Below are 25,529 nucleotides of genomic sequence, written 5' to 3'. Positions count from 1 at the left end.
TTCGCAAACAATTGCTTAATTTCAACCCTCCCATGATTATTCTACAATATAAAGCTGGATAATAAATGCGCATTTATCTATCAGTTGCCTGTTTAAAATAGAAATGCGAATACGGCATTAGAGATATACTGGCGATCCTCGCCATTTGCGGTACCTCTTTTACGCGAATTTGAAGATATGCTGTTTGTTATAATAAACAAATAAACAAATTGTACGGAACTGACTCAACAAATGCTAAATTTATAATAAATACTCATTTTGGTAAATGTTGAAATATCATTCAATAAGCTACAACATTGTGATCTTGACTCAGAATCTTACCAATAACCATAAAATTCATTAAATAACATAAACTGTGGATGTGTCATACTGAACTGTGTGAAAAAGTTATGGGTGAAATTTTCGAAAATCAACTTATGCAAAAAATCAAGATCCGCAGTTTCATCTTGGTCCATATTAACAGCGTATCTCGGGTATCTCAACAACCTGTATGTTGCTATGTTTTAATCTATGTAGCTATGTAAAATAAACATCTAACCGCTAGGCCAGACGTGGTGAAATATACAGCGAAATGCACTATTTGACAGGTGAAATATCTGCCAGATTACACATCACAGCAACCAGCTGAGGTGCAATGTAAACAAATAACGTGTACAATCGCAACTAAATCCATTAAAAAACTTCAATATCAAGTATTTCGTTAATTTTCAGTCAACAGTTCATAATTTCTTCCCTATTGAGAATGTTCCGCTTAAGATGATACTCTTTTTAAGTGATTTTCAAAAGCGGATGTTGTATCTCCCCCAACCCTTTAGCTGTACCTGTCAGATATTTCACCTGTCAAATAGTTCATTTCGCTGTATATGTCACCTCGTCTGGCCTTGCGGTAAGATTGATGCAAATTAAAAATAAATGCCAAACGTCAAACCGCGTATACAAAATCTTCATAAATGAGCAATTCAAAGCTAATAAATTTCTTCAAATAAAATAACAGCCAACAAAAATAATTTACTTTTCAAAGAAGAAACTCATTCGTATTCTATAGATGTTTTAATTAATGTAAAAATAATGTAATAAAATTCTTCAAACCCAATAGTTTCCGACTATTTGCCTTTAGTTTCATTTGTCTATGATATTGCACTGGTTTTCCGGAAGAGAATTGCACTCAAAATAACCCTGAATCCTCATGAACCCGCGTGTAGATTCATCGAGTTTACGCGAATTGCTCATCGAAATCAAGCCACCGTACCACCGAGAAGACGAAACCCGTGTTGCATTTTACATGAACAGCTCCTTTCAATTCAACCCCCCCCCCCTGCCCCCTTTTCCAACAGCACTCACCTTGGCAATCGCCCATCGTCGTGTTGAAATGATAGCCGGTCGGGCAGAGCGTGTCGTAGTCCGGTTGCTCCAGCTCGCCTTCACCGCCCTCCACGGCCTCATCCGTTCGCTCCATTGCTCCATTCACCGACTGGCCGACGACCGGGTCGTCCGCGGGCTCGCACCGGTACGACCCGACCGTATTGATGCACCGGCCGTGGCACCGATGCTCGGTCGCTATCGATCGCTGGTTGGCACACTCGTCCACATCGACGCACGTCTTCCAGTCCTCGTCCAGCATGTACCCCTCCGGGCAGACGCAGAACGCACGCCCGAGCGTATTGAGGCAGGTGTGCGAGCAGCCGCCATTGTTCACCGTACATTCGTCGATGTCCTCGCAGGAGTGGCCGTCGGGCGCTAGCCGCGTCCCCGGCAGCCCGTCGCAGGTGCACCTGTAGCTGCTCCACGTGTTGATGCACGTATCCTGGCAGGGGCCGTGGCCGTTTCGCAGCAAACACTCGTTTACATCTGGGAAAGTGGAAACGTTGAAATGGATTAATTTGGATTGTGAAAGCAGATGTTTGACGAGTTTTAAGAGTTAGCCAAAGGTGAACGACAACTCCAAGAATCAACTAATGAACTGTTTTCCCTTTCGCAAAAACAACTCCATCATTCCGAAAGCGACAATAACCGATTTTACTGCAACACCAAGGGTAAAAACCCAAAAAGCCCATTGATTTCGTTTAGTGCGAAACTCACATTTCGACCAAAGGAGTTCCTCTACAACACGCAGACAAATAAATCAAAATCCAAACTCCCGTGAACGAGTGAAACGATTTCCACACTCTCGGGCTGGCTTCATGCTGCTGGCCTTTTGGGGCGAAAAAATGCAATCAACGCACGCCATCATCACACCCGTAGGTTGATTTTTTTTCTTACTCTTGCGTAAACCAGTGAATTCACATTCATTGCATATAAATCGAAGTGCGTAAAACGATCAAACGATGATGAACTTCGAACTCCGCACAAACCCCAAAACGATGGTGGCCGCTAGTGTGGGGCGAAATTGAGTTGAGGCATTCTGTGTTCGAGCCCAGGGGTTTTTCGATTCGATCGAATGGCTTTTATCGGAAGGTGCTTTCCCCTTTTTTTTGTGCAATGAACCCTGGCCACACAACCTCAATCCCCACTCAACCAAAGTCGCAAACACGCACTGTGCGAACTGCATCCCGAATGGCTGCACTAATCCCATCGGAATGTTGCTCGCTTTCGGCATTCGGAAAAGGTGCCGCTAGGAAGTAAACAAACCCCGTACTGCCGGATGGGTTTAAGCGCATGGGGGCCTGTGTGAGTTGCGACTCTTTTAGTGTGCGAGTTTTTGTTTTTCTTCTTTCCTCGATTCATCATTCGAAAACTGCTTTCCGTTCATTTGAGACAAGCTCCTGCTGGTGTTGGTGATGCTGGGAAATGAAATTCCGATGAAAACAATGCACAGATGCGTTTTCTAGCTTTGGTGCGCATCGTCAGCTTCTACTGCAATTGCCCACGCCACACGTGTTTTTTGATCGGTTTGGTGGAGTTTTTTTTTTAATTTACGCCTTTTCAAAAGACCTTCCAGTGAGAGGGGAATTTCGACAAACGGTAACTATCGGCCCCCGGTGGTGCAGGCTCTGTTTGCCATGCTTTTAAGGGCGGCTTTTCGATGAGACACTCCTGTCAGCAAGACGCTTGAACTTTGGAGAGTTGTGTGATGTTGTTTTTTTGCTTATCACCAACCGTAGATGAATCGATCTAAGCCGGTGAGAGTTATTGCAAACGGAATTTGGGACTGGCATTAGGTAACACGAAGGTTTCAGGGATTTAATTCATACTGATGGGAAGAAGCATTTTGAGCATGTTTGGCTGATGAAGTCATGAAGTTGATGTTTAGAGTGGAGTTTATGTTACAGCATGTGTGCAAATAACTTTAGCTTCTGTTCGGTTTTGATGGTAAGATGTAATTTCGTTGGTATAATTTACATATAACAGAGAGACTATTTGTGCGCTTGAATGTATCTTAAGATTTGAGCTAAACTAAACCACTCCCTTCGCCTGGCTATAGGCTTCAACGTTTCAGCAAGGAAGTGAAGCACTTAAGTTATGAATGCGTTTTATTCTGTTCTTGTAGGATGAATATGAAACAAGTGAGAAAAACTCCAAATGTGTTACAAAAATTATGTTGCATATTTCTAGGCGATTTTGGTTGTTTTTGCTTTATTTGTTCATTTATTAAGTGATTGGGCATACCATTGATCATAGCGATCTAATCACCGATATTATTAACCATCCTAGATGTCTTAGGTAGCAATATATCACGAATAAAAGTAGCCTAAATTATAACATTAGCCCAAAATAAATAAAAAAAGTAAGAATCACTTCACTACATACAAGGTAACATACAAGGTTTCAATCAAAAGAGGCGTAGTGTGCATTAAGTCTAATAGCCATCACAGGTTCATTATCGCTGTATGCGCGTCTAGTTTGATCAAATCGTACCAGCTTAAAGTACGAACAGCTTCATTGAACTCGAGCTAAAACAAAGTACTTCTAGTTGGCGTAGATCTGCTTCTAGTTCGAAATAGAAAGCGTAGATCTGTAAATTGTTTGGAATGAAGTACATCTCTAAATAATTGCAAAATGAATGCAAATCCTCCTCCTAGGTAGAGTTATCGTTCAGTAGGTATATCTGCCGCCAAATTAAATGTTTATTTGAGTTAAGCTAGCTGCATGGAAGTTACAATGATGTTTATATCCTTCTACCTTATAGTTATAGACAACGTGGCACAATGTTCTGAAGCACCAAGATATACAGTTTTTTAGGTAACGCATCACCTTTTGACTGTTACTCGGTCACTTTATTTGCAAAATTTTATTTATTTTTATTCAACAATATGTCACTAGAACGATTATATTATTATTACGATTATATGATTAGTACGTCCTAAGGTAGATTAAATTAGTTTGGTTGCAAATTGGAAATGTGTCTAAACATCTGGCACAACACCAAAACCTGAAATCTCTTATTTCATTGCGCTGCAGCAATGATCATAACAGCAACCTTCCATAACACAATGAAGCTACCTCCAACATTGATTGCAGCAAAACAAACCATCGTTTATGGCCAAACTTTCCCACAACACGGTGAACAACAACAACCGAAACAATTCCTGCAAAACCCCGCAATACGACTGCTACCAAATCCATAGTTCACACCTGTACTATCCGTACCATACGTGCTCGGCATGTTTGCACTAATTTCTTTGAACTTTGCAACCAAACTACACCTTCCCTGGGCAAACTGGGCCGATCTGTGCCGTAGTTTGGTTGTGTTTATTTCTTCCCCCAAAAACTTGATCCAATCGATAAAGCGCACATGTTGTGCTGGCGGAGGGAAAACCATGCTCTGGGTTTGGTACCGAAACGGTAAGATCATTTGCCTAGATCTTTTGCAGCATTCGATAAAGAATCTAGGAAGGGAAAATGATAGAATCCGACAGCAAAAAACTCTTCTGCATTACAACAACCACAACAGGGAAGGGCGGACTGATAAACAGACGAATAAACAAAGCCGTTTTCTCGCCTCCCATTAAAACGTTCGTTAGCTTTCCTTCCATACCGGCGCTCTCCTGCTGTCCTACGAAAGATGTTTCCCCCCAATCGGAGCCAACTCCCCCATTGTTGCAGGCATTGTTTGGTGGCTTCTCTCACACCGAAACCAAAAACCGGAAAGTTTTTATCCATCTCGTAGCCCATGGAGAACTCCAATAGCTTGCCCGGCGTCAGTCGGTGCCTGCTACTAAACTTCTCACTCGCCGGCGCAAAAGGCAAAAGTTCGCCTTCCCACAATCAGTTGCGCAATCGGTGGCGGGCCCGAGAATGTTTCCTCGCTCTCTATCTCCACTTTTTCACATTCCTAATTTACCTAGCACAACTTGTCCTTCTGGAAAATGCGGCGCGGCAAAACTGTGATACAAAGGAATGGTTCCAACGATTGAAGCTCATTTACAGTTTTGTCATCAGCTGAAAACCACAAACAGCTGTTGCTGTCGGGTCGAGTGTCCGTTCGAATCAGGTCTCGAAATCTCCAATGGTTCCGAGAACGACTCAATGGTAGCCTGTAGAGGCAAATGTTTTCTTCGCTTTCCGGGTGTCCGGAGTGTCTGGGGAAACGGAGAAAACTCTGTCATTAACGACACGTCCAGCTTTGTTGGTGGTGTAAGTGACCGGCAGGAAGGATAAGAACGAAGGATAACACACCCAGATTGTGGATAATCATTAGTGAGATTGAATTCCAGCACCAGCACACAGACACGGGGCCGTGGTCAAGTGTGGCCACTGCTGCTGTTGCTGCTGGTAGTAATCTCTTGCAAGTAAGTGCAAGGACATTGGACAGGAAACTGTTGCGTTGTAATTTAAACACTGCACAATGTGCAGGTGCCCGGCATACACGCTCGAGACTATCGTTTTGCTAATTGACTCGAAGCATGAGAGTTTTGCTGCCGGCTGCACTGTCGGGAAACAACAGTTGACTTACACCTTAACATCGAATCCGGAACACGTTTGACACCGATTTAGCTCCCAGTGTCCGGTGGGACACGGCCACCGATGAACTCGGTAAGGGAAAGTGTGGATTAGATGTTTAAATCTGGGTATAAGGCCGCCAGCTACACCACTTGGGGGACAACTTAGCAAACATTACCGTCCATTCTCACACAAAATCGATCATAGCACAATAGAGCGAGGAAGTGACATACGAAACAAATTGTACAAACAATTAGACAGCTCAACTTTAACGTCCTTCCAAGTTCCTCGCTGGCTAGCAAAAGTATATCCATCGGTGGATTGGATTGGAGCCATTGCAACACAGGAAGTTTCATTTCCGGGCGCACAAGTTTTATCTTTGAACCGTGCACATGAAACAGAATGCCACAGTTTAATGGTTTTCAGGGGGAAAAAACTTTTGCCTCCCCCTGACCGTACCCGCATATTGGGCAGCCTTTGGCGCACCAATAAAGCTGAGCATTATTGTACGCATCGAGCGTTCGCTGCAGGAGATCGGGTCCGGATCTGGTCAGTTTGAGGTTTTGAGCGTACAATCTGTTCTCGTGGACCGTGGTGCTCGAGCAATGACTGCACTGAAACACACCGATTGCATGGAAAACCACCAGCAAGAATGAGCGTATTGCTGAGCGAGACCGGGGACGAAAGGGTAGCTTTCATCCGACAAAGCTTGGTAAAAATGACACTGCTGTTTGCGTTGTGCTCGGGGGCAAGTTCGAGTGCACTGTGAGAGCTGTTGGAATAGTTGTTCCCATTTTTTCCGAAAAATTGAGATCAAACTGAGAACTATGAAAAGGGCATGGAGTTACTTTGTTATTTGAGATAAATGATGGGTGCAACGTCTGTAATCATTAGTGTAGCTAAACTGTTGTAAAGCGATTGTAAACCTACTGGTCGTTGGGTGAATAATTGAAAAATGTGTGTGTGAATGTTTAGCACATAATGTCCCGTTCCTGTTACATCTTTCATGAGCAATTCAACGAAGCGCTCCGGTTGAAAAATGCGATAAATCCTGGTCATGGCACCACATGTTTTATTGGTTTTTATTTCATTTGAAGACGACTGTTGATATCAGGCTGAAACAAACCGGTCTACAGTGTTGCTCTACTTAAGGGATGAAAACAAAAAATATGAAATTGGCTTAAATTATGTGCAATAAATCAACCCAACGCATCAACGGATCACTATCACTGTAGCGGTTATGAGCAGTGACTGTTTTTAAAGCAATTCATTCGCAATCTTTTTCCCTCCTGCAAAGCTGTTTCATTCACTGGTGTCAATGTTGTGCAAATAATACAAAAATCTGGCTTCCTATTCAAATTATTTCCAAATCCTAATCCCACACCCGCTTTCGCTCCAATTCCTTTCCTAACAAAGCCATTATTAACCATGCGTTCAGCATCCAAAAAAGGATTATCGGGTAAACTGTCACAACAGCGGGATTTAACTTCCCTCGATTGCAATCCCGATCACGTGTTCAGCGCGACAAATTGGATTAAAGCTTCATTTTCCCTCCGTCTCTCCCTCTCTTCACTCTCACTGTATCTCTATTTTTGCTTATTTTCCTGCAGCTGCTCGCTTTCCAATTAAAATCGTTCGTAATTCATGCGCATAATCGACGATTTTAAAAATAGAATATTGTCATCTGCTCCTGAATGCTGAATGACACGCAGGGCAACTTCATGCCGCCCATTTTCTCTTTCCGGACGCACGCACGATTAAAGCGTTTAAAATGAAAATGGTTAACACAGCACAGGAAAGGGTAATGTGCTTCCTTTTCAATTTCCAGCGCTCTTTGTTGCTCGGTTACTGCCCTTTTTTTGGGGGTAGGAAACCCTTTAAACGAATCCTTTTTTTGATTAAATTTGGACATTTTACAGTGTTGCTGCTTGCCGGCGATCATGGAGGATGGAAAAGAAAGGCACGTCAACTGTGTGCTACAAATTGAATTGATTCCCCGAAACGTTGCACTCTCAAAGTGAAACAAAACTGGAAACATCGGTCTTGCGTTTTACCCAGGATGTGCTGGAAGCTCTGTGGAAGTGTCTTCCCTAATGGAAGGATAACGTTTGATGGAATATAAACGTAACCTTAATTATGCATGTCTCTACCAATCTACTGACGGTATGCTGTGTAAGCTTTTATTGCTAATCAACTCTGTATACAACTCCCGGGGCATGTTTTTACCCCACCTTGGCAACGAGACTAATGTATGTTTCCATTAGATACTTGTGTACTTGTACGAGTATATATTGGATCGATCCAAAACCGTTACACACACGAAGAGATGACAAACTTCCGAGCTGTTTTTTCAATCCACAAAAATTAAACATGCTCTTGCAACTCCAACAGTACCGTTTGCTTCCGAACCCTGCGGTAGGATAAGAGCCACGGAACTAGGAGAGTGTTGTGATTATTCTGATCACATTTCAAAACAATCTAAATTCCATAAACATTTATAATCATTCCCGGATGAGCCATGATGCGAAGCTGGGACATTGAGCGTATCATGGGGCAGTACGCAGGGCATGACTGTCGTCCAAGGAAGACCACTGCCCTGGAGCTACTACTGTCTTAAGCGCATAACAACTGCAGCATCCGAACCCGGCTTGTACAGCCCGTTTCTTTCCCACCGTAAACGTCCGTGTGTTTGTAAACGGGCGAAAAGATGATGCAAACGAACGCTACCGATGGAACGTTTGTGGAGAGCGTCGACCGGAAGCTGCAAGCGAAACGCGCTCCAGAGACCTCTATCCCTCCAAACAGGGCAACAACCAGGCAAAGATCCACATCCTGGGAAAACAGGAAAATGCACTACCGGTTGTACGGTTGGAAGAATTGGAAGCTCTCCCAAACACTACGAGGAAGGAAGCGGCTGGCTTTGTTTGCGTGCGGGATACCGAGGTAAACTTACCCATGCATTTATTATTGTCCGTAACTCGCAATCCTCTCGGGCATTTGCATGTAAACGAGCCGATCGTGTTGGAGCAGCCGTACTCGCACACATCCTCACCGTACTCGATGCACTCGTTGATATCTGCCGGATCGGAAAACAAAGAGAGAGAGAGAGAGATATAGATATAGGGGTAGATCGATAGATGAAAAAGCTTTGTTAGAATTTTGAGATATTCTGGAAAAAAAAACATCTGGGTGGTTTGTGGTTATTTGTACAAGCTTATCGATAAGACAGTCAGAAATAAAAGGGGGGATATTAAAAACCAGGATCATCGATGCATAGTGCTCACAGAACAAAGAATGGTCCATAATTAAATGCAGAGATTGGACCAAATTTTTACCTGAACTTCCTGTCGAAGTATTAGTCCAATATAGGAACGTTCGTCCCGGTTTCCGAAGCTTACAATTCCAACTCCCACTTCCCCCAAACGACAGGCTTAGTGTTATTTATGAATATTCAATTCCCAAAACCTGCTGGCCATATTCAAAATTCATTACGCCAAGATACGGGGTAAAGCTGTGGCAAAGGGGAAGCCGCCAACCAATCAACCGAAGCACTGGTACCGATCGATTGTCAGTAAGTCTGTCGAAGGGCTATTTATCACCGACCGCGGACCGAGGTTGACAGGTTGAGAGCAGCAGAGCCGTGTGCCGAGAACTCCCAGGAGCAGCCCATTCCCGTTTCGAAGGGAAGCCACTCGAGCGGGGCCGAGATTTACGATTAGCCCACACTCGTTTGTGGCTCACATTATGGTGTTTGTGCGCTGTTGATGTGTTGTAGTGCTGGCTGGAAGCGAAAGGTTCGTTTTTTGTTTTCCGTTCTCAAGCACACTGACACTGAGCTATCATTCATCAAGTCATCACCAGCATCAGGGACGGCGTGCAGTGCAACGGCACATCATCGTCAACTTCACACCTCCGGGACCTCCGGGTGTTGAACAAGTGTGGCCGCAGGAAGGAGGTTATGCCTGTCTCTGCTTTGGTGCTCGGTCGCCAGTAATACATTAATTTTAGTCACATGTGCTGCTAATAACCTGAAGGCAGCGGACAGCTTCTGTCCGCAAAACGTGACGCACAAGTACGGGCAAGCTGATTGATTAAACGACAACAACCAAGAGCTAATCTTCCCTTGGACCAGCATTTCGTTGAATAATAAATACAATTTGTTTTCCCCATATTAACATTTCTTTCTTGGCTGCATTATGCAGCTGCATACTACCGGTAATTGAAGTGGGTCTGCCGTCTACCCCAACATCTGTGATTGGTGTTGTGGCTAGCACCTTGGGACACACCTTGGAGAAACACTCGTCCATCATGCTTTAAAACAGTATTACGAGTCGAAATGACACCTTTATGATCGTGCTGTGTAATGTAAACACGTAGAAATGTTTATTCATACACAAAAGGTACGAGAGCAGTAAACTCTCGCTGTGGCGTCTCATTGCAAAGGTCTGTAGACCAGAATTGTGGCATCAAAAAAAAAAAAATAAAAAAATGGCACAAATGGGAAAGATTTAACAAGTATCACCACAGTCGCATACACTATCATTGACGAAACAGTCGGCAGAAACCGAAACAGACAGGAAAGCTCTCAGCTTTTCCAATGCTTTCGAAGAACCACTGTTGATGCTGAAGACGACAGCGCACAGCGAATGTGTAAGTGAGACATTTCGCCAACAGTTGCATTATTTATACTGTCGTGCTGGGGGCCCATTCCCTGATTCGTGAGCCGAAAAAAGGTGTCCTCCCCCATTTCCCTCGTCGTACCTTGTGCCGGTAGGACGTGGCATTGTATTTTAAGCCCTGTCTGTCTGTCCTGTAAGCTGTAGGTCAGAGACCACAAACCTGCTGACGGCGAGTGAAGCTGACATATTCAATAAAGAAGCTTTTTAACCGACGAAACGACGCTTTTTTGTGTGTCTCTCTGTGGGTTTTCCTCGTGTCGCGTTTTGTTGTTGGTCCGCGTTTTGGGACCACTTGTTTGACTGCGGCTGCTGGCACTGTTGCCCAGATGGTTGGAGTGCTTTCGTGATAGGTGATGAAATCAAGCACCGTTTATAGGCGCATGGAGCGAGGGCTCACTGTAACGGAGCAAGATCATAATCCGATATAACGTAAACGCTACGACCAAATCATGTTTGCTGCGTTGGTCCGTACTAAGAGGCTTGATTTATTGTGTTTAAAAGCCATAAGCGCAGTGAAAGTTTTCCACCTTGGGAGGGAGAATTGTAACATGACAAAACAGGCACGGTGGAAGGGTCACATTGGAACACTTTTAGTGAGGGTGCTCTGAGTTCTAGAAGTGTTATAATAAATTGAATTAGGCAACTTTTACAAGTGAATTTTATAAAAAAATACTACACTTTATAAAGACAATTTAAACAGTTAAACGATTGCTCATGTAAAAGAACCATTGAAATAACATTTCATCGGATAAGTTGTGGAAAATAAAATTAACAAGTCGGCTCGCGCTGCTGTTTTACCGTCGTTCTGTCGTGTGTATTGCATACCTGCAGGCGCATTTGTGCCATTTTTATAGCAACATTTGCGCTATCATGCGTAACGAACTACAAACACTCATGCAACGGGTTCGCCACTTTTTAAAATCGCAATCTTTGCAATCCAAGCACAAACAGCGCACAGACAGCTATCAAATGAAACAAAATCACGCCCTGACATGGGTCACAACCGGAGCAATCGAGTCCGCCGGGGCTCGTTCCGCTTCGTTCCGCGGGCGGTAATGTAGCGTAACAAGGGCATGGATAGTAGGAGCTTCAGCAGCGTCGAGCTTCGAAATCGTAAACGATCCGCATCCGCAACACATCGACGTTGTTCTTTTGCCATCAAGTGTTGATCAACCGGTTAGAGACCGGTCACACTAGGGCAGAATTAATGTTGAATTTTGTAAATGATCCTTCCATTCTTGTTGGCGTAATCGTAATGCCTTAACAAACTTGACAGAAAAAAGTCATTTTTGTTTAAAAACCATACGTTGTTGGAATATCAAACTAACAATGATTCGAATTACGTTATATACGACATAGTAGGCTATAGAAGGATTAAGATTGTAGCTCAATCACAGCAAATAAAAAAGGGAAAACCACAAAGGAAGCAAGACATTGTGGCATTTTTTCACATTTTTCTCTTCTTTTTCCCTTTCGTATGCCTCTCACCACGGTCGTCTGCTGAGGGTTGAAATTTTAATTACCAAAAAAGCTACTCAAAAGCCACAGATGGCAAATAAATCATTCCCGCTCAATAAAGACAACGGCTGGGCTGCCGCTTGGGCGTGTTTTTTTCACCCCCAAAAATGGATCCCGCCTCAATTCTCATCATTTCGATTTCGACCTACCTTTCACCTCTTTCTCCCAATAATGCATACCCCATGAGAACAATCGCTCTCTCGCTCTACACGGTGCATTACGATAATTGAATTTTCCACCAGGGAAGCTTTCGCCTTGCAGCCCAAGCTTTCGCGCCAAACTCCACCGTGGGGCACCGTGCGGGAACATTTTAATTTTCCCACCCGTCAACCGATGGATGATAAGTGGCCGGATCGAAGAGAAGGAGTTGTTGATGTATCTCCAGAGAGAAAGAGAGAAAGGACGAACAGGATGCATTGGGGTAGAAAAAGAAACCACCCTCACTCATTGTTCCGCACGATCGATTGTGGACGATAAAATATGATCAATTAAAAATTTCCTCCCGGGGGCGTTTGTGGGGTCGCGGGGTGGCTGTGGCTGCGCGCTCGTAAATTACGACCGAAAGCGGCAAACGGAAACCCACCACCAAGAGCATCGATTGCTTCTTTGTGTTATTTTTTGTCTGGGTTTTGGGGTGAATGGCGTGGGCTGACCACAAACAAAGGATTGCCGACAGTAAGTTGTACGGTAGCAAAAGAAAAACGGGGTGCGGACGAAAATCTCACCCAAACTCAACGAGGTTTGCTGCCCCTTCGTTGTATTTCAATTCTTTTTGACACTTTTCTCTGTTTTTTTCTCTCTCTCGGTTGGTAAAAACATCGTAACTTCAGAAGGACATAGGAAGGTCCCCAACCCCTATTTTCGTCGAGTGAGGGTTGACATTCATGAGTATTGCTAGGTTTTTTTTTTTTTTTGCTAGTAGGTCGAAGGGACATTCCAAAGTTGGGTGAACATGCTGATTAATTACAAGGAAAACCGTATCGAAAAACGAACCATAAATTAAAATGGGTTTCGCTTTCGTTCCGGTTTGGAGAAATGAAAAAGAACCGAAAAAATCAGCTTTTTCCCCCTTGCTTTTTGCTCCATTTTGAATCCTCCTGGTTTTGTCCCTTTTTTGTTTTTGTGCTAGTCTGCTGCCAAGAAAAGAGTCAACAACTGGACAATAAAACGATGTCAAAGGAATCTTCTATCCCCACCCACCCTTCCCTGCATCAACAATCTAACTTACCCACACACCGATGGTTGACCATTTTAAATCCTTTGTAGCAGGAGCAGACGGTGGTGCGGTTTAAGCCGTTGGGCGTACCGTCCGCCGCCGCTGCCGCCGACACACGGTGGCAGGCCTGTGGGCACCGATGATCCTTCCCGCAAGGGTTCACGTTCAGCGAGCGTGCCGTACCGTCCCCATCGAGCGGTCGGGACAGCGCGGGCCAGACGGCGGACGGTGGCAGCTGATGGGGCGCGGGCTTAATCCGCACACAGGCCGGCCGTTTGCCGATCCAGCGCGACTTACGGCAGACCAGATTGGCGTTGGCGAGGGCACCGGTCGAGGTAACGATGGGCGATGGGCTGCGGGCACGTCCATCATCCTTCAGCCGCAACCGGTAGCCCATCCGGCAGTGATATTCTGCCTCGAGGAAGGAATTTTCCAAGCCGTACAAATCGTTACTACATCCGTGAAAAAGGAGAGAGAGAGAGAGAGCAAAAAAGAGCAAAAAAGAAAACAAAAATCGTAAAGCACAGCTCACCGTAATCACGTGGAAATCAAACTACGCTCGCTGGGAGAAAGGGGTTGTTTTCCCCGTCCCGCGTCCCGGCCATGTATATGTACCTACCGCAAATATTTGATGTCACCGTTTGCGATGGCCGGTGCGGGAATGAAGTCGTCCTTCATGCAGGACAGATCGCCCGAAATGATGACGCGCGCCACCGATACCGTCTCCGTGCCCTTGTGATCGTCGGCGGGGAAGGTGACGGTGCTGGCGCTGGACACGGTCACGCCGGACGGCAATGGGGGTAGCGGTGGATTGACGACTTTTCGCTGCTGGGCTGCTGTCGGGCGGGGATGGCAGGCGAAATCCGCATAAGCGAGCGATCCATCAAAGGGATGTCCGTTCGGGAGCAGCGTAAAGTGAATAGATGCAGCGAGAGGAGAGGATTAGACCGTGAGCAACTGCCGTGCTTCAACGTCCGTTGTGTGTGGATGTGTGATTAGATGTAAGAGTTTTGTTTGACAAAAAAGTGGCACACAACAGCTTAACGTTTCAATTTTTAAGGTTTAGTTTCGTAATCGTTCATTAGCAGCTCGATGGGATGTTTTCGTCAAAAAGGCGAACTAGTTCAGTGTGGGGGATTGTTGCATAAGTGTGCAATGGCTTTTTAGAGTTGTCAATGATAGGCAATGATTTACATGGATCGAATGTGTGACTAGCAATACGGATATCGAGAGATTAGGCACCATATGTAACCTCGTTAGGAGCGATTAAAATGTTGAATTTAGCTCTAGGTTTTCCTAAGGCAACGAATTGAAGCGCCTAAAAGTATTGTCCACAATGATTGTTACGCGCTTTTAAGCTACATTAGCGCTTGTACCTATTTATAAATAGTTACATACATTTAGGCGCTACTTGGTCCATAATACCTAAATTAAAAATATTTACATACATTTAGGCGCTCAATTTATCAGTATCATTCATTGCAGCTCAAGCATTTGCCTCAATTTTTGTAAACTTTTATTTATGCTAAACAATAAAGTATCAAAATTCACATATATTTTACGTCAAGAAATCTTTCACAACTACTGAAGAAGAATATTTTAAGCGATATAATAAAAAATACATTTAGGCTCTCACTTGGCGCTACACTCATATACTGGCGCTCAATATTTGTTTGCAAACCATTCTTTCTTTGAATAATTTTAACTTTTGATCGAAGACAAGTAATCCAGATTCAAACCTGTACTTAATTTTACGATTATAAAATAGGTTATAAGACTATTTTAAGTCTCGAAAGCCTGTATAGGCCGTCATGTCCGCGTAGGACGTTATGCCAAATAGAAAAAGAAGAACTAGACTATTGGCATTATTCAGCTCCAACATTTCATTAAACCAATCAAGGATTAGGAAAAGATGTGTTTGAAACAATTGATATAGTTTTTTTTAAATTAATTGTTTGCTTAAACATTTAATTATTGTAATAATTATGTATAATTTCAATCGGTTATTGGGATCATTTCGAAGTAAAATGAAAACATAGTATGACCTTGAAGAGTTGTATTGCATAGCTTCAGGCACTTTACAAAGTTCCAGAAAATTTGCTAGAACAAGTTATGATTTCCAACGACTTATTTCATTGCAAATACTGCCTTAATTACATTTAGGGGAAGGAAGGTAAAGACGGACACTGCGGGTAAGATGGACACTTCTCATAAATGCATTAAAATGGCAATTTTTCAAAAAATCAACAATGTTACATCCTAACGTAAAGTTAAACAACACATTTGAGAACATTTTTGGCATAATATATGCAAAATTGTTCAAATCCACGAACAAAATAAATTTTCAATCATGTGCACCCTTGTGGATCTACTTTGACTACTGCGGATCTTAAGCTCTGTAACTTGCATTGTTTATATTTTTGGAAGTTTTATTTCATGAAAGTTACCACGTTGTAAATATCTTATTAGTATTTGTATAGGTTATTAGATATAGCGTTAAGTAGTATTGCGTTGATAGTGTTAGATCTAATTAGAAGTATGCGTGAAACACATATGTAATGTATATTTTTGGTAGAATAAACTCAGTCTGTAAGCAACCTCCGAAGAGAAGCGACTCGACTCGATAACTGGCGCCCGAATTAAAAGAAAAAAATTAGTAAACGTATAAGCTCCTAGTACTGGAGTGAAGCTACCTATAGCTGTCTTTGTTCAACCAGAGAATACGACACCCAGCCTTAGAGCTATTGCCTTCCAACTGGTGATTTGCGGTGTTGTAGCGCGAATAGGTGCACTAATTTATTCATCGTGAAAGACCGTTCGATCATTTTTTTTTGTAATCTACGTCTACCTAGTTAGAATCTAGTTAGAAAAAAAAATGGAACAACGCCAAGAAGAAATGAAATTCTTCATACAAATGGGACAGGTCCCTGACATCCTTAAAATGTTGCCGGAATTTGACGGTAACCCGAAACATCTCAACACCTGGGTTGAGGATGTCGACGGAATATACAACTACTATTCCGCATTTGCAAATTGCCCGACGCAATTTGGAATAATAGAACGTACAGTGCGTAGAAAAATAATTGGTGCGGCATCGGACGCTTTACATGCCAGTAATGTAGGATTTGATTGGTCAGCAATCAAAGAAGTGTTGGTGAAGAAGTTCAGTGATCGTCGTGATTTGATGAGTTTAGATTACGAACTTACTACAATTAAGCGTAAGAACTATGAAAATATCGAATTATACTTCGGTAGAGTGAACGAACTTCTTACATTTATTACAAACCACATTCAAAATAATGTTAAGTATAATTCTCCTAACCATGCGTTTTTAGATTATTTTAAAGATAAAGCCGTAGATAGTTTTATAAGGGGATTAAATAGTGACTTAGGAATATTAGTTAAAACAGCTGCGCCAGACAGCTTGAATAAGGCATATGAACTTTGTGTAGAGCTCGAAAAATTACGAAAAGGTACATCGGCACAAGGTTTCCTACCAACACAAAAGTTCCCTCCGAAACAAAAACCGCACGCACCAATACCGAGCGAAACGCACACGCGTCAAGAGCCGATGGAAGTAGATCGTACCATGCGTACACATTTGCATTATCAAAACCGGCCGGCTCAAGCTTACGCTCACCAAGAGAATGATAGCACGGCAGCTCAGTGTAGCCCAACTTTTTTTGGGACAGGCTCCAATACCAACAGCCTGTCAAGGTAAAAAACACTGGGTTAGTGTTGCCGTTTATTAAAGTGCCTACAGAACATGGTTTTATTAAACTCCTAGTCGATAGTGGTGCAAATATAAACATTATTTCGGAGAAGTGGGCAAATGTGATAGGGAGTGAAACAGTTAGAAGTGAAACAAAACAGTTTAAAAGTGTTGCCGGGATAGGAAGTGCTTCGCAAGTAGTTTTTCTTGATATTTTCTCTCCAGTGCTAGAAACAAAATATAAATTTGTGGTGTACAACTTTCACGACTTTTTTGATGGCATAATTGGGACTGAAATAGTATTTGCACACAATATCAATTTAATTACACGTGCCCGAGAGATCGAACTCACAAAGCCGGACAATAGCAAGTATAAAATACCACTGCATTTCTATTATCCGAAAAAAATGTGTCGTGAGTATAGTAGTGTGACAATCGATCAGATACTTGACGTAGAATCTAACACACACATCGCACACCTAACAAGAGAAGAGCGAGAATCTCTCGTTACAGTTCTTAACCAACACAGTCATGCTTTTCACGATACAGACTCAAAGCTGACGTGTACCACTAATGTCGAATGTCGAATAAGAACCACAGATGATGCACCGGTGTACCAAAAAAGCTATCCCTACCCCGTCGCTTATAAAAACGAAGTGGAACAGCAAATTTCAAAGATGTTAGCGGACGGTATTATTCGTCCTTCACGATCCGCCTGGAACTCGCCACTTTGGGTCGTTCAAAAAAAGGGAAACAGTGAATGTTCTGACGGAGAGAAAAAGTTACGATTAGTGATCGATTATAGGCGTCTTAATCAGAAAACCATCTCTGAAAAATACCCTATCCCAGACATACAAAATATTCTTGACCAGTTAGGTGGGAATAAATATTTCACTACACTCGACCTTGCTTCTAGTTTCCATCAAATTAAGGTCAATGATCTCGACATAGAAAAAACAGCATTCTCTGTTAATAGCGGAAAGTATGAGTTTTTACGAATGCCATTTGGCTTGAAAAATGCGCCAGCCATTTTCCAACGTGCAATAGACGATGTGTTTCGTGAACACATAGGAAAAATTTGCTATGTCTACATAGACGATCTTGTGGTTTTTGGACGCAATTTAACCGAACATATCCACAACTTAAAAGTAATTTTGTCCACTTTGGAAGAAGCGAATCTTAAAGTTCAGCTACAAAAATCGAAATTTCTTTGTCAAAGTGTGGAATATCTCGGTTATATAATTACGTTGGATGGAATAAGACCTAACCAAGCTAAGATATTGACCATAAAAAACTGGCCAAAACCAACTAACACAAAGGAATTAAGAAGTTTTTTAGGCATGGTCGGCTACTATCGACGGTTTATCAAAGGGTATGCTGATCTAACTAAACCCTTGTCTAACCATTTACGAGAAAAAAATAATTCTGATTCTTCACCAATCGAACTTACATCAGAAGAGTTAAAATGTTTCGAAAGTATGAAACAGGTAATATCGGGAAACGATATTCTTACGTACCCAGACTTCGACAAACCCTTTCTGATAACAACTGATGCCTCTAACTACGCCATAGGCGCCGTGCTCAGTCAAGGTGAAGTGGGGAAGGATAAACCAATACATTTTGCCTCGCGAACGCTTAACAAAAGAGAAGAAAATTTTTCAGCGACTGAAAAAGAGATGTTAGCAATTTATTGGTCGCTGAAAGTTTTTCGAAACTACATCTACGGTCAAAAGTTTAAAATCATAACAGACCATCAGCCTCTAACATTTTCACTATCGTCAAAAAACGTCAATACCAAACTAAAGCGCTGGAAATCTTACTTAGAGGAACACGACTACGAAATGGTGTATACACCTGGTAAAAATAACGTGGTTGCCGACGCGCTCAGTCGCGTTCAGATATTTAGCCTAACGTCAACTCAGCATTCTGCTGAAGAAGACAGCTCAGACATGATTGAATGTACAGAAGCTCCTCTTAACGCTTTCAAGCTTCAAATAGTGTTAGAGAAGGATGCTAATGAGGATATTCTAGTTTCCTATCCTTTTCCCGGGTTCAAAAAAGTAATAATTAGAATGCACAATTTTACAGAACAGTCTCTTACGGATATTATTAAGAAATACTTCATTCCTAATAAATTAACCGGTTTGAATTGTTCAGAAGAAATCCTAGGAAAATTTCAAAATATCTTCAAAGAATATTCAAGCACAAGAATGTATAAGATACGTTTCACGCAAAATATTTTGAAGGATATTACGAACACAGAAGAACAAGAAAACATTATACAAGTTGAACACGAAAGGGCCCATCGAGGCATAGAGGAAAACAAACGTAAAATTTTGAGGAAATTTTATTTTCCCAAAATGACACAAAAAATTAGAAATTTCATTAAAGTTTGCGATGCGTGCAATACATGCAAATATGATAGGCGACCATTGAAAGTACAATTGCAGGAAACACCTATACCAAACCATCCTTTTGAGATTTTGCACTTGGACATATACCAGATAGACGGGGAAAGCTTTCTTTCAAGTGTTGATAAATTTTCGAAATTTGGAAGAATGATCCCCATTAAATCAAAACAAACGATTCATATTAGAAAAGCTTTCGAACAAACAATTACATCATATATAATTCCATCTATTGTAGTAACGGATAACGAGAAATCTTTTCTATCAGCAGAAATTCGAGGGATAATGCTAGACCTTAATATAACAGCTTACATCACACCAAGCAATAAATCTGAGGTTAATGGTCAAGTAGAACGCTTCCATTCTACGATTACCGAAATGTATCGCATACAAAAACGTCTGCAACCTAACTACTCAACTAAAAGGCGTATGGCGATAGTAGTAGGAAAATACAACGACACTATACATAGTGTAACTAAGAAAACTCCAAAAGAAATCCTTTTAGGTATTTCTCAAAATCCAGCATCCGTTGAAGAAATTGACGAAGTTAGAAATAGGATTTATGATGAGGTAATTGTACAATTGAAACAAGCTCAAAGCAAGCAACAAAAAACTCATAATAAACTAAGGCAAGTACCTCCGCAGTTAGAAGTAGGGCAAGAAATCTTTGTAAAAGATAAAGTCTTCAAGGGGAAAGAAAAGCCCATATTTAAGAGGAATTTCGTGCAAGATGACAAACGTGTCACTGTTCAAAATGAAAATAACTTTAAAATACACAAAACAAATGTCAAAAACTTAATCATCTCCAAATAACTATATACCGATTTTTTTTGGCTCTAAAGTTGATTCAGGAGAATCAACACTAGAAGGATGGGGCAGTTACCACGTTGTAAATATCTTATTAGTATTTGTATAGGTTATTAGATATAGCGTTAAGTAGTATTGCGTTGATAGTGTTAGATCTAATTAGAAGTATGCGTGAAACACATATGTAATGGATATTTTTGGTAGAATAAACTCAGTCTGTAAGCAACCTCCGAAGAGAAGCGACTCGACTCGATAACTTGAATGAGTTGTCGTGATCATGAATGAAAAAACTGGCGAAAGAGCGAGAATGAAAGCAATACTAAATATTGTTTTCTGGTGGTTTAAACATCCTGACACCAAAACGGGAAAGACGGACACCTAGTCGTAGGGAAAGATGGACACCGAATTTGTTGCTTTATTTTACTTCTTATATCAATTGGTGATGAATAGATTTCTTCAAATACCTTGAATGAGGGTATTCCGAAGCTATAAACCAATCAGCAACTAGAGAAAGTATTGAAATAAGCGAGAAAAGAAACACCAGTCAAAATAGTAGCCATTCGTTATGCTATTACTCGCTCCACGCTGATGAGGCGCTTCACGAAATCCAATCTCTTGTCACGACTTGGACAACTTTAAGCAATAAAAAGATGAGGCATTAATACGACCTCGTTCAGGAATACATGAGAAATTCCATGGGATTGCAATTATCAAATGTTGAATTTTGACATGGTGGAAAATGGCTTGAACTATTAACGAGTTCCTCAAAAAATACTGGGGTCGTGGTCTTTTCGCGGAGTAATTTCCTTAAAGGAAGTTCTAGACTGTTGTTCTGTAAGCTGGAGCAACGTCAGCTGTAAGTGCGCGATATTTCAATAATGCTTTAGATGCTGCATTCTACGATATATTAGAAGTGGTGCTTACAATTCGTAAAACCACGGCTGAATGAATCTTCATTGCAATAGGCCAAGAATTGGTTTATAAACGTACCAGGACGTGGGAAGCGATATAATTTGTTAAAATACGGTTAAAAACTCTTCACTTTCCAACGTTTTCTACTGGTGTCCATCTTTCCCTTCATCTTTCCCATATCAGGTGTCCGTCTTACCCGAACATTTCAAAACCGCACGAAAAAAATATGTTTTTATTCATAAAAAAACGCTAGATCGGCGGAAACTAAAAACTTTTAACAGATTTTTTGATAAAACATGAGTGTAAGATAATATATGCACATTTTCATGGTCGTTGCACTTATATATCCCTAGATTTTTACCATTTACCTTAACGTGTCCGTCTTTACCTACCTTTCCCTATATACAAATGGGTTTAGCGATCAAATAACTTACAAAATGAAATTGTTTTAAACTAAATTGTGTATACACTTATAAACAACGCAACCAGAAATCCACCCATTATTTAGGTAAATTATTGTTGTTATTCATATCAAGTTTAGAAATCCACTCATAAAACAAGTATAAAACGAACATCCAAACTGTAGAGCGTGAATGTAGAATCGCGCTTAAAAAGAGCGTCCAGCAATTCTGTGCTTGTTGCTGAAACAAAAACCCGCGCATTATCTTATTTCTATCCAAATTACAACACCCCGTAACACCTTTCCGGTTTGCAAAACGTTCACTGTAATCAAAAGGATGTACACCAAAAAAAGAGCGTCTTCCTTTCAGTGACATCCGGTGGAAGGAACTAGCGACAAAAACGAACACCCTTGTACACTCACCTTTCTGTAATTGTTTCCGTTGCTGCTTTTCGCGTTTCCTCTGCGTGCGCTGGTCGTCCGGGCGATGGGCTGTTGCTGTTTCTGCCGCTGTTACTGCAGCCCCCGCAGGTAGTATTTGCATGCCGCCCGCACTGCCAAACACCAGGTGTCCGTCGGCCGCCAGCATCGGTGGCGGTGGAAACCCGGAAACCATCGCCGGTCGTTGGTCCTCTGCAGCCATTTCCTTATTGGGCCGGGACGGAGGCATGGTCGTTTCCTTCCACACGTCCACCATCTCGACCGCGCGCCCTTCCGCCGTCGCTGGTAGCTGCGTTCGCTCGGCAGCGGTCGCTTCATCCCGTTCCGTGCCGCCGGCAAGCTTCAACGACCACGCACCGTCGGCCGCGCCCGTCAGCCCCTCGATGATGCCGGTATCCGGTCGGCCGTCCTCGTCCACCGGCACACCGACGAGCGTCACCGGAAGCAGCTTGATCTTCTTGTGCTTGTGCTTCTTGTGGCCTTTTCGTCGGCGGCCCTTTTTGCTTCCGCCGCGTGGCGAACCACCGCCCGCTTCCGGCTCGTCCGCGCTGTTATCGAGCTTGATTTGGCTGCCGTGGAATCGGTCGCTGTGTGTTTGAAAAAGGACATGGTAGAGGTGAGCCGAATGTGGTAGAAAATTAAATTTAACGCTCGCAAAACGCGCAGTGTTCGTTCGCTACCGAGAGGAGGTGGACGATTTTAAGTGGGAAACGGAACCAAACAACATTCGATTCGAAGGTAGAATGAAGAGGGTTCCCGGACAGGGTAGAGAGCATTTCAGTCCTATCCAAACAGTCCGTGCAAAGGTGTTTGCAATCAGGCAGTCCTTTGGATTCTGCCCCATACGCTCGGTAGAAGGCAGCTTGGATTCAAAGGCTTTACATGGATTTTCTATTTGCGCAAAGATCGTGGTGGCAGGATGAGCTGTCGGACGTCCGTTTCCTGCCCACCTTTGAAAGGAAGTAAGGATTTCAAAACAAACGGAAAAAGGTTGTTCCAACAGCGCGAGTTCCAGATTATTGAAATTGTTCTATTCTAATGTCAACAAATCCGATTCATAGCCTAGAAACGGGCGCAAATGTTTTTATCCCTTTGAGACGCTCGTACACTCGTTTCCAGATGAAATAAGATCGTACAAGTAAGCAGAATATAACTAGAATAACAATGGTTCCTTTTTCCCATAGAGTATATGAAAAAAAATGTAGACAGACATTTGTTCAACATATTACTCTGGACAAAGTAATGATGTTAAAACGCCTGAAGGTATGCAATAACATCCTCTTCATAATATCAAATTAATGAGCGAATGATTTAGAGTAGGTTTTAATCTAATACGCCTAATAAACTAAAAGGGTTTAACAAAGATCTTGCATACTGACATAGATCTTGGCACAAACTGGCGAATATTTTCAATTATCGCGCCTATAGTATTCGAACGATTTGAGAAATTTAGTTCCAAACTACACTTTTCTTCAGAACAAAATATCATTTTGACGTCGAGAGTATCTCTATTTCCTGAAATAAATATGCTAGTATGTCAAAGTTAACAAATGTTATGGATCAAAATGTCAGCAAAGGCTCAACATGTCGCTTTTGAAGCATGCCTTTCCTAAAAAAAAACATGTCTGCCTTCACTTAAATAACGATATTGAAGAAAGTATCATTCAGAGAATATTGTCACTCATGGAACTTAAACACCTTAACACCGGTGACACTGACAGGATTTTCTATTCCCATTTCAGAGGAAATCAAAAGCTTAATGTAACACGTTAACCTTGCACAAAAGTCAACCGCAAATTCTTCCCAACTCTCCTGCCACAAACAAGCAAGCACCTAGTTGTGGGCGGTTTTTTGGTACAAAACGCACGTGAGCACACATACACACATACATAGGAACATAGGGACGAAGAAAAACACGCTATCCTTCGCCAACACGACCGCAAATGCCGGTAAATCAGCGAACCGCAAACGGTGGGAACGTGAAGTTTATTTCATTTCGCATCAAATTAAACTCTAAATGAGATCATAAACCCCGTGCAGAGAGGGGTTTCGCTTCAGCCCCTCTGTTACTCCTCTTCCCATCTTTTCCTGCTCACCCTGTTCGAGAAGAAACGTCAAATAGTTGGGAAGAAACTTTCTCACCTGTCCCATTAAACCTTACCGCACGCGTGGTAGACGGAGACAGACAATCATCATCCCTCCAGCCTCAAATGAGCATCATCTAAGGGAGAGGGTTTAGGGACCGAATTGAGGCGCAAACATCTTCACACTGCCATCGTGCATGTGTGTGTGTGTACGTATGTTTTCAAACATTTTCAATGAGGTTAGCGTGCGGATCAAAAGGATTCGTTCTAATTGGTTTCGTACGTGATTAAAACCCCTTTACATCCGGTCCCAGCGCTTAGCTGCTAAAATGAAGACGCGTCAAATCACATCGCTTCGGAATTCCCCGCGCGCTGATTGTAATAAACCTCTGGCTTAGGGTTTAACCTCTGGCAAACAGAGCACACACACACACACACATACAGGCACAAGACCAAATGAATCTCATTTTAAGGTTTATTAACAGAAGGGTGATTATTGGAAAACTTGGCCATATAGCTACGGGTCGCTTGGTGTCAGCAGGAAGCGTTGGCGTACCAGACATTGTTCAGTGTTTCCAAGAGCAAAATGCTTTGATTGTAAACTGTTCTTGCAGAATATAACCATTTCTAGATCATCAACTGGTTTCTGGCATGCTTCAGCGTGCACATGCTGGGAGCAAAAATTTATTCAGCCCAAATGTATGCAATGCGCTTTGCAAAGCTTCACTACGAAGGCGTATGAGGTTGCTTTTAGGAATTACAACCAATTTCATCTATCGGAAGGGCTCACCTACGTATCCTTTCCATGAATCTGGTATGGGTTAATGATCAATGCTAAGAATTGCAAACATAAGATACATTCATGCAATTTCCTTTCGTTTCTGGCATTCATTTTTAAGAAGCATATCGAGAGTGGGAGAGAGCCGATAACATCCTTTGTTCGCAAAACATTTTTTAAATATTACTATACTATCGATGGCTGAGACCAATACTCAGAAGCAAGCTTCTCCAGGCAGTCTGCAACTGGCAGTTGCACCGTATTTTCCGCATGAACGTGTGTTGTATGGTTTTATCTCTCTTTTTTTTTGGTAAATTTCATTCACCAGGAAAATGATCCCCAACAACCCATACATGCGTCAAATTTAAACTCTTCCAAAGCTACCACCGAAACTTCCTACACCACCCGAAGCTTGAAGCGATTGATCGTCAGCCCATTGAGTGCTAGAGCAAACCGGCAGCTCCCCAGCAAGAGGGCAATACTTTAGAAAGATTTTAAGCTTCTTATTTCATCAAATTGAGCGATGTATCATCGATCCTGGGTTAAAATTCAAAGTGGTTTCACTTTGCAAAGTGTAGCTGGTGGGTTTTGTTCGCCTGAAGTCAGTGGAAACCGCTCGAAGCTTTTTGGCAGGAAAAAAAGTGAAACCTTTTAAAATGCATCCTTACGTTTTTGCGTCACGTGGCAAACTTGG

At 42.3% G+C, this 25,529-nt stretch overlaps 1 protein-coding gene across 6 annotated transcripts in view; it reads right to left on the bottom strand.

Annotated features, from left to right (window-relative positions):
- LOC121594682 overlaps positions 1–25,529 on the bottom strand; it is a 111,470-nt gene that overhangs the window by 10,304 nt on the left and 75,637 nt on the right. For 5 of the 6 annotated variants that reach the window (XM_041918241.1, XM_041918243.1, XM_041918244.1 and 2 more), the window contains exons 4-8: positions 21,956–22,560; positions 13,913–14,129; positions 13,306–13,745; positions 8,834–8,956; positions 1,342–1,848 (exon numbers count right to left, since the gene is read on the bottom strand). In XM_041918241.1, the coding sequence (XP_041774175.1) occupies positions 1,342–1,848; positions 8,834–8,956; positions 13,306–13,745; positions 13,913–14,129; positions 21,956–22,560 (1,892 nt within the window). The remainder of the gene's footprint in view (positions 1–1,341; positions 1,849–8,833; positions 8,957–13,305; positions 13,746–13,912; positions 14,130–21,955; positions 22,561–25,529) is intronic. The other variant, XM_041918246.1, reaches the window with a different exon arrangement.

The sequence above is a fragment of the Anopheles merus genome, chromosome 2L, assembly GCF_017562075.2.
Source record: "Anopheles merus strain MAF chromosome 2L, AmerM5.1, whole genome shotgun sequence".
Taxonomy (NCBI): Eukaryota; Metazoa; Arthropoda; class Insecta; order Diptera; family Culicidae; genus Anopheles; species Anopheles merus.
The sequence above is the reverse complement of the archived record's forward strand: the minus strand, read 5'-3'. Positions and strand labels throughout refer to the sequence as shown.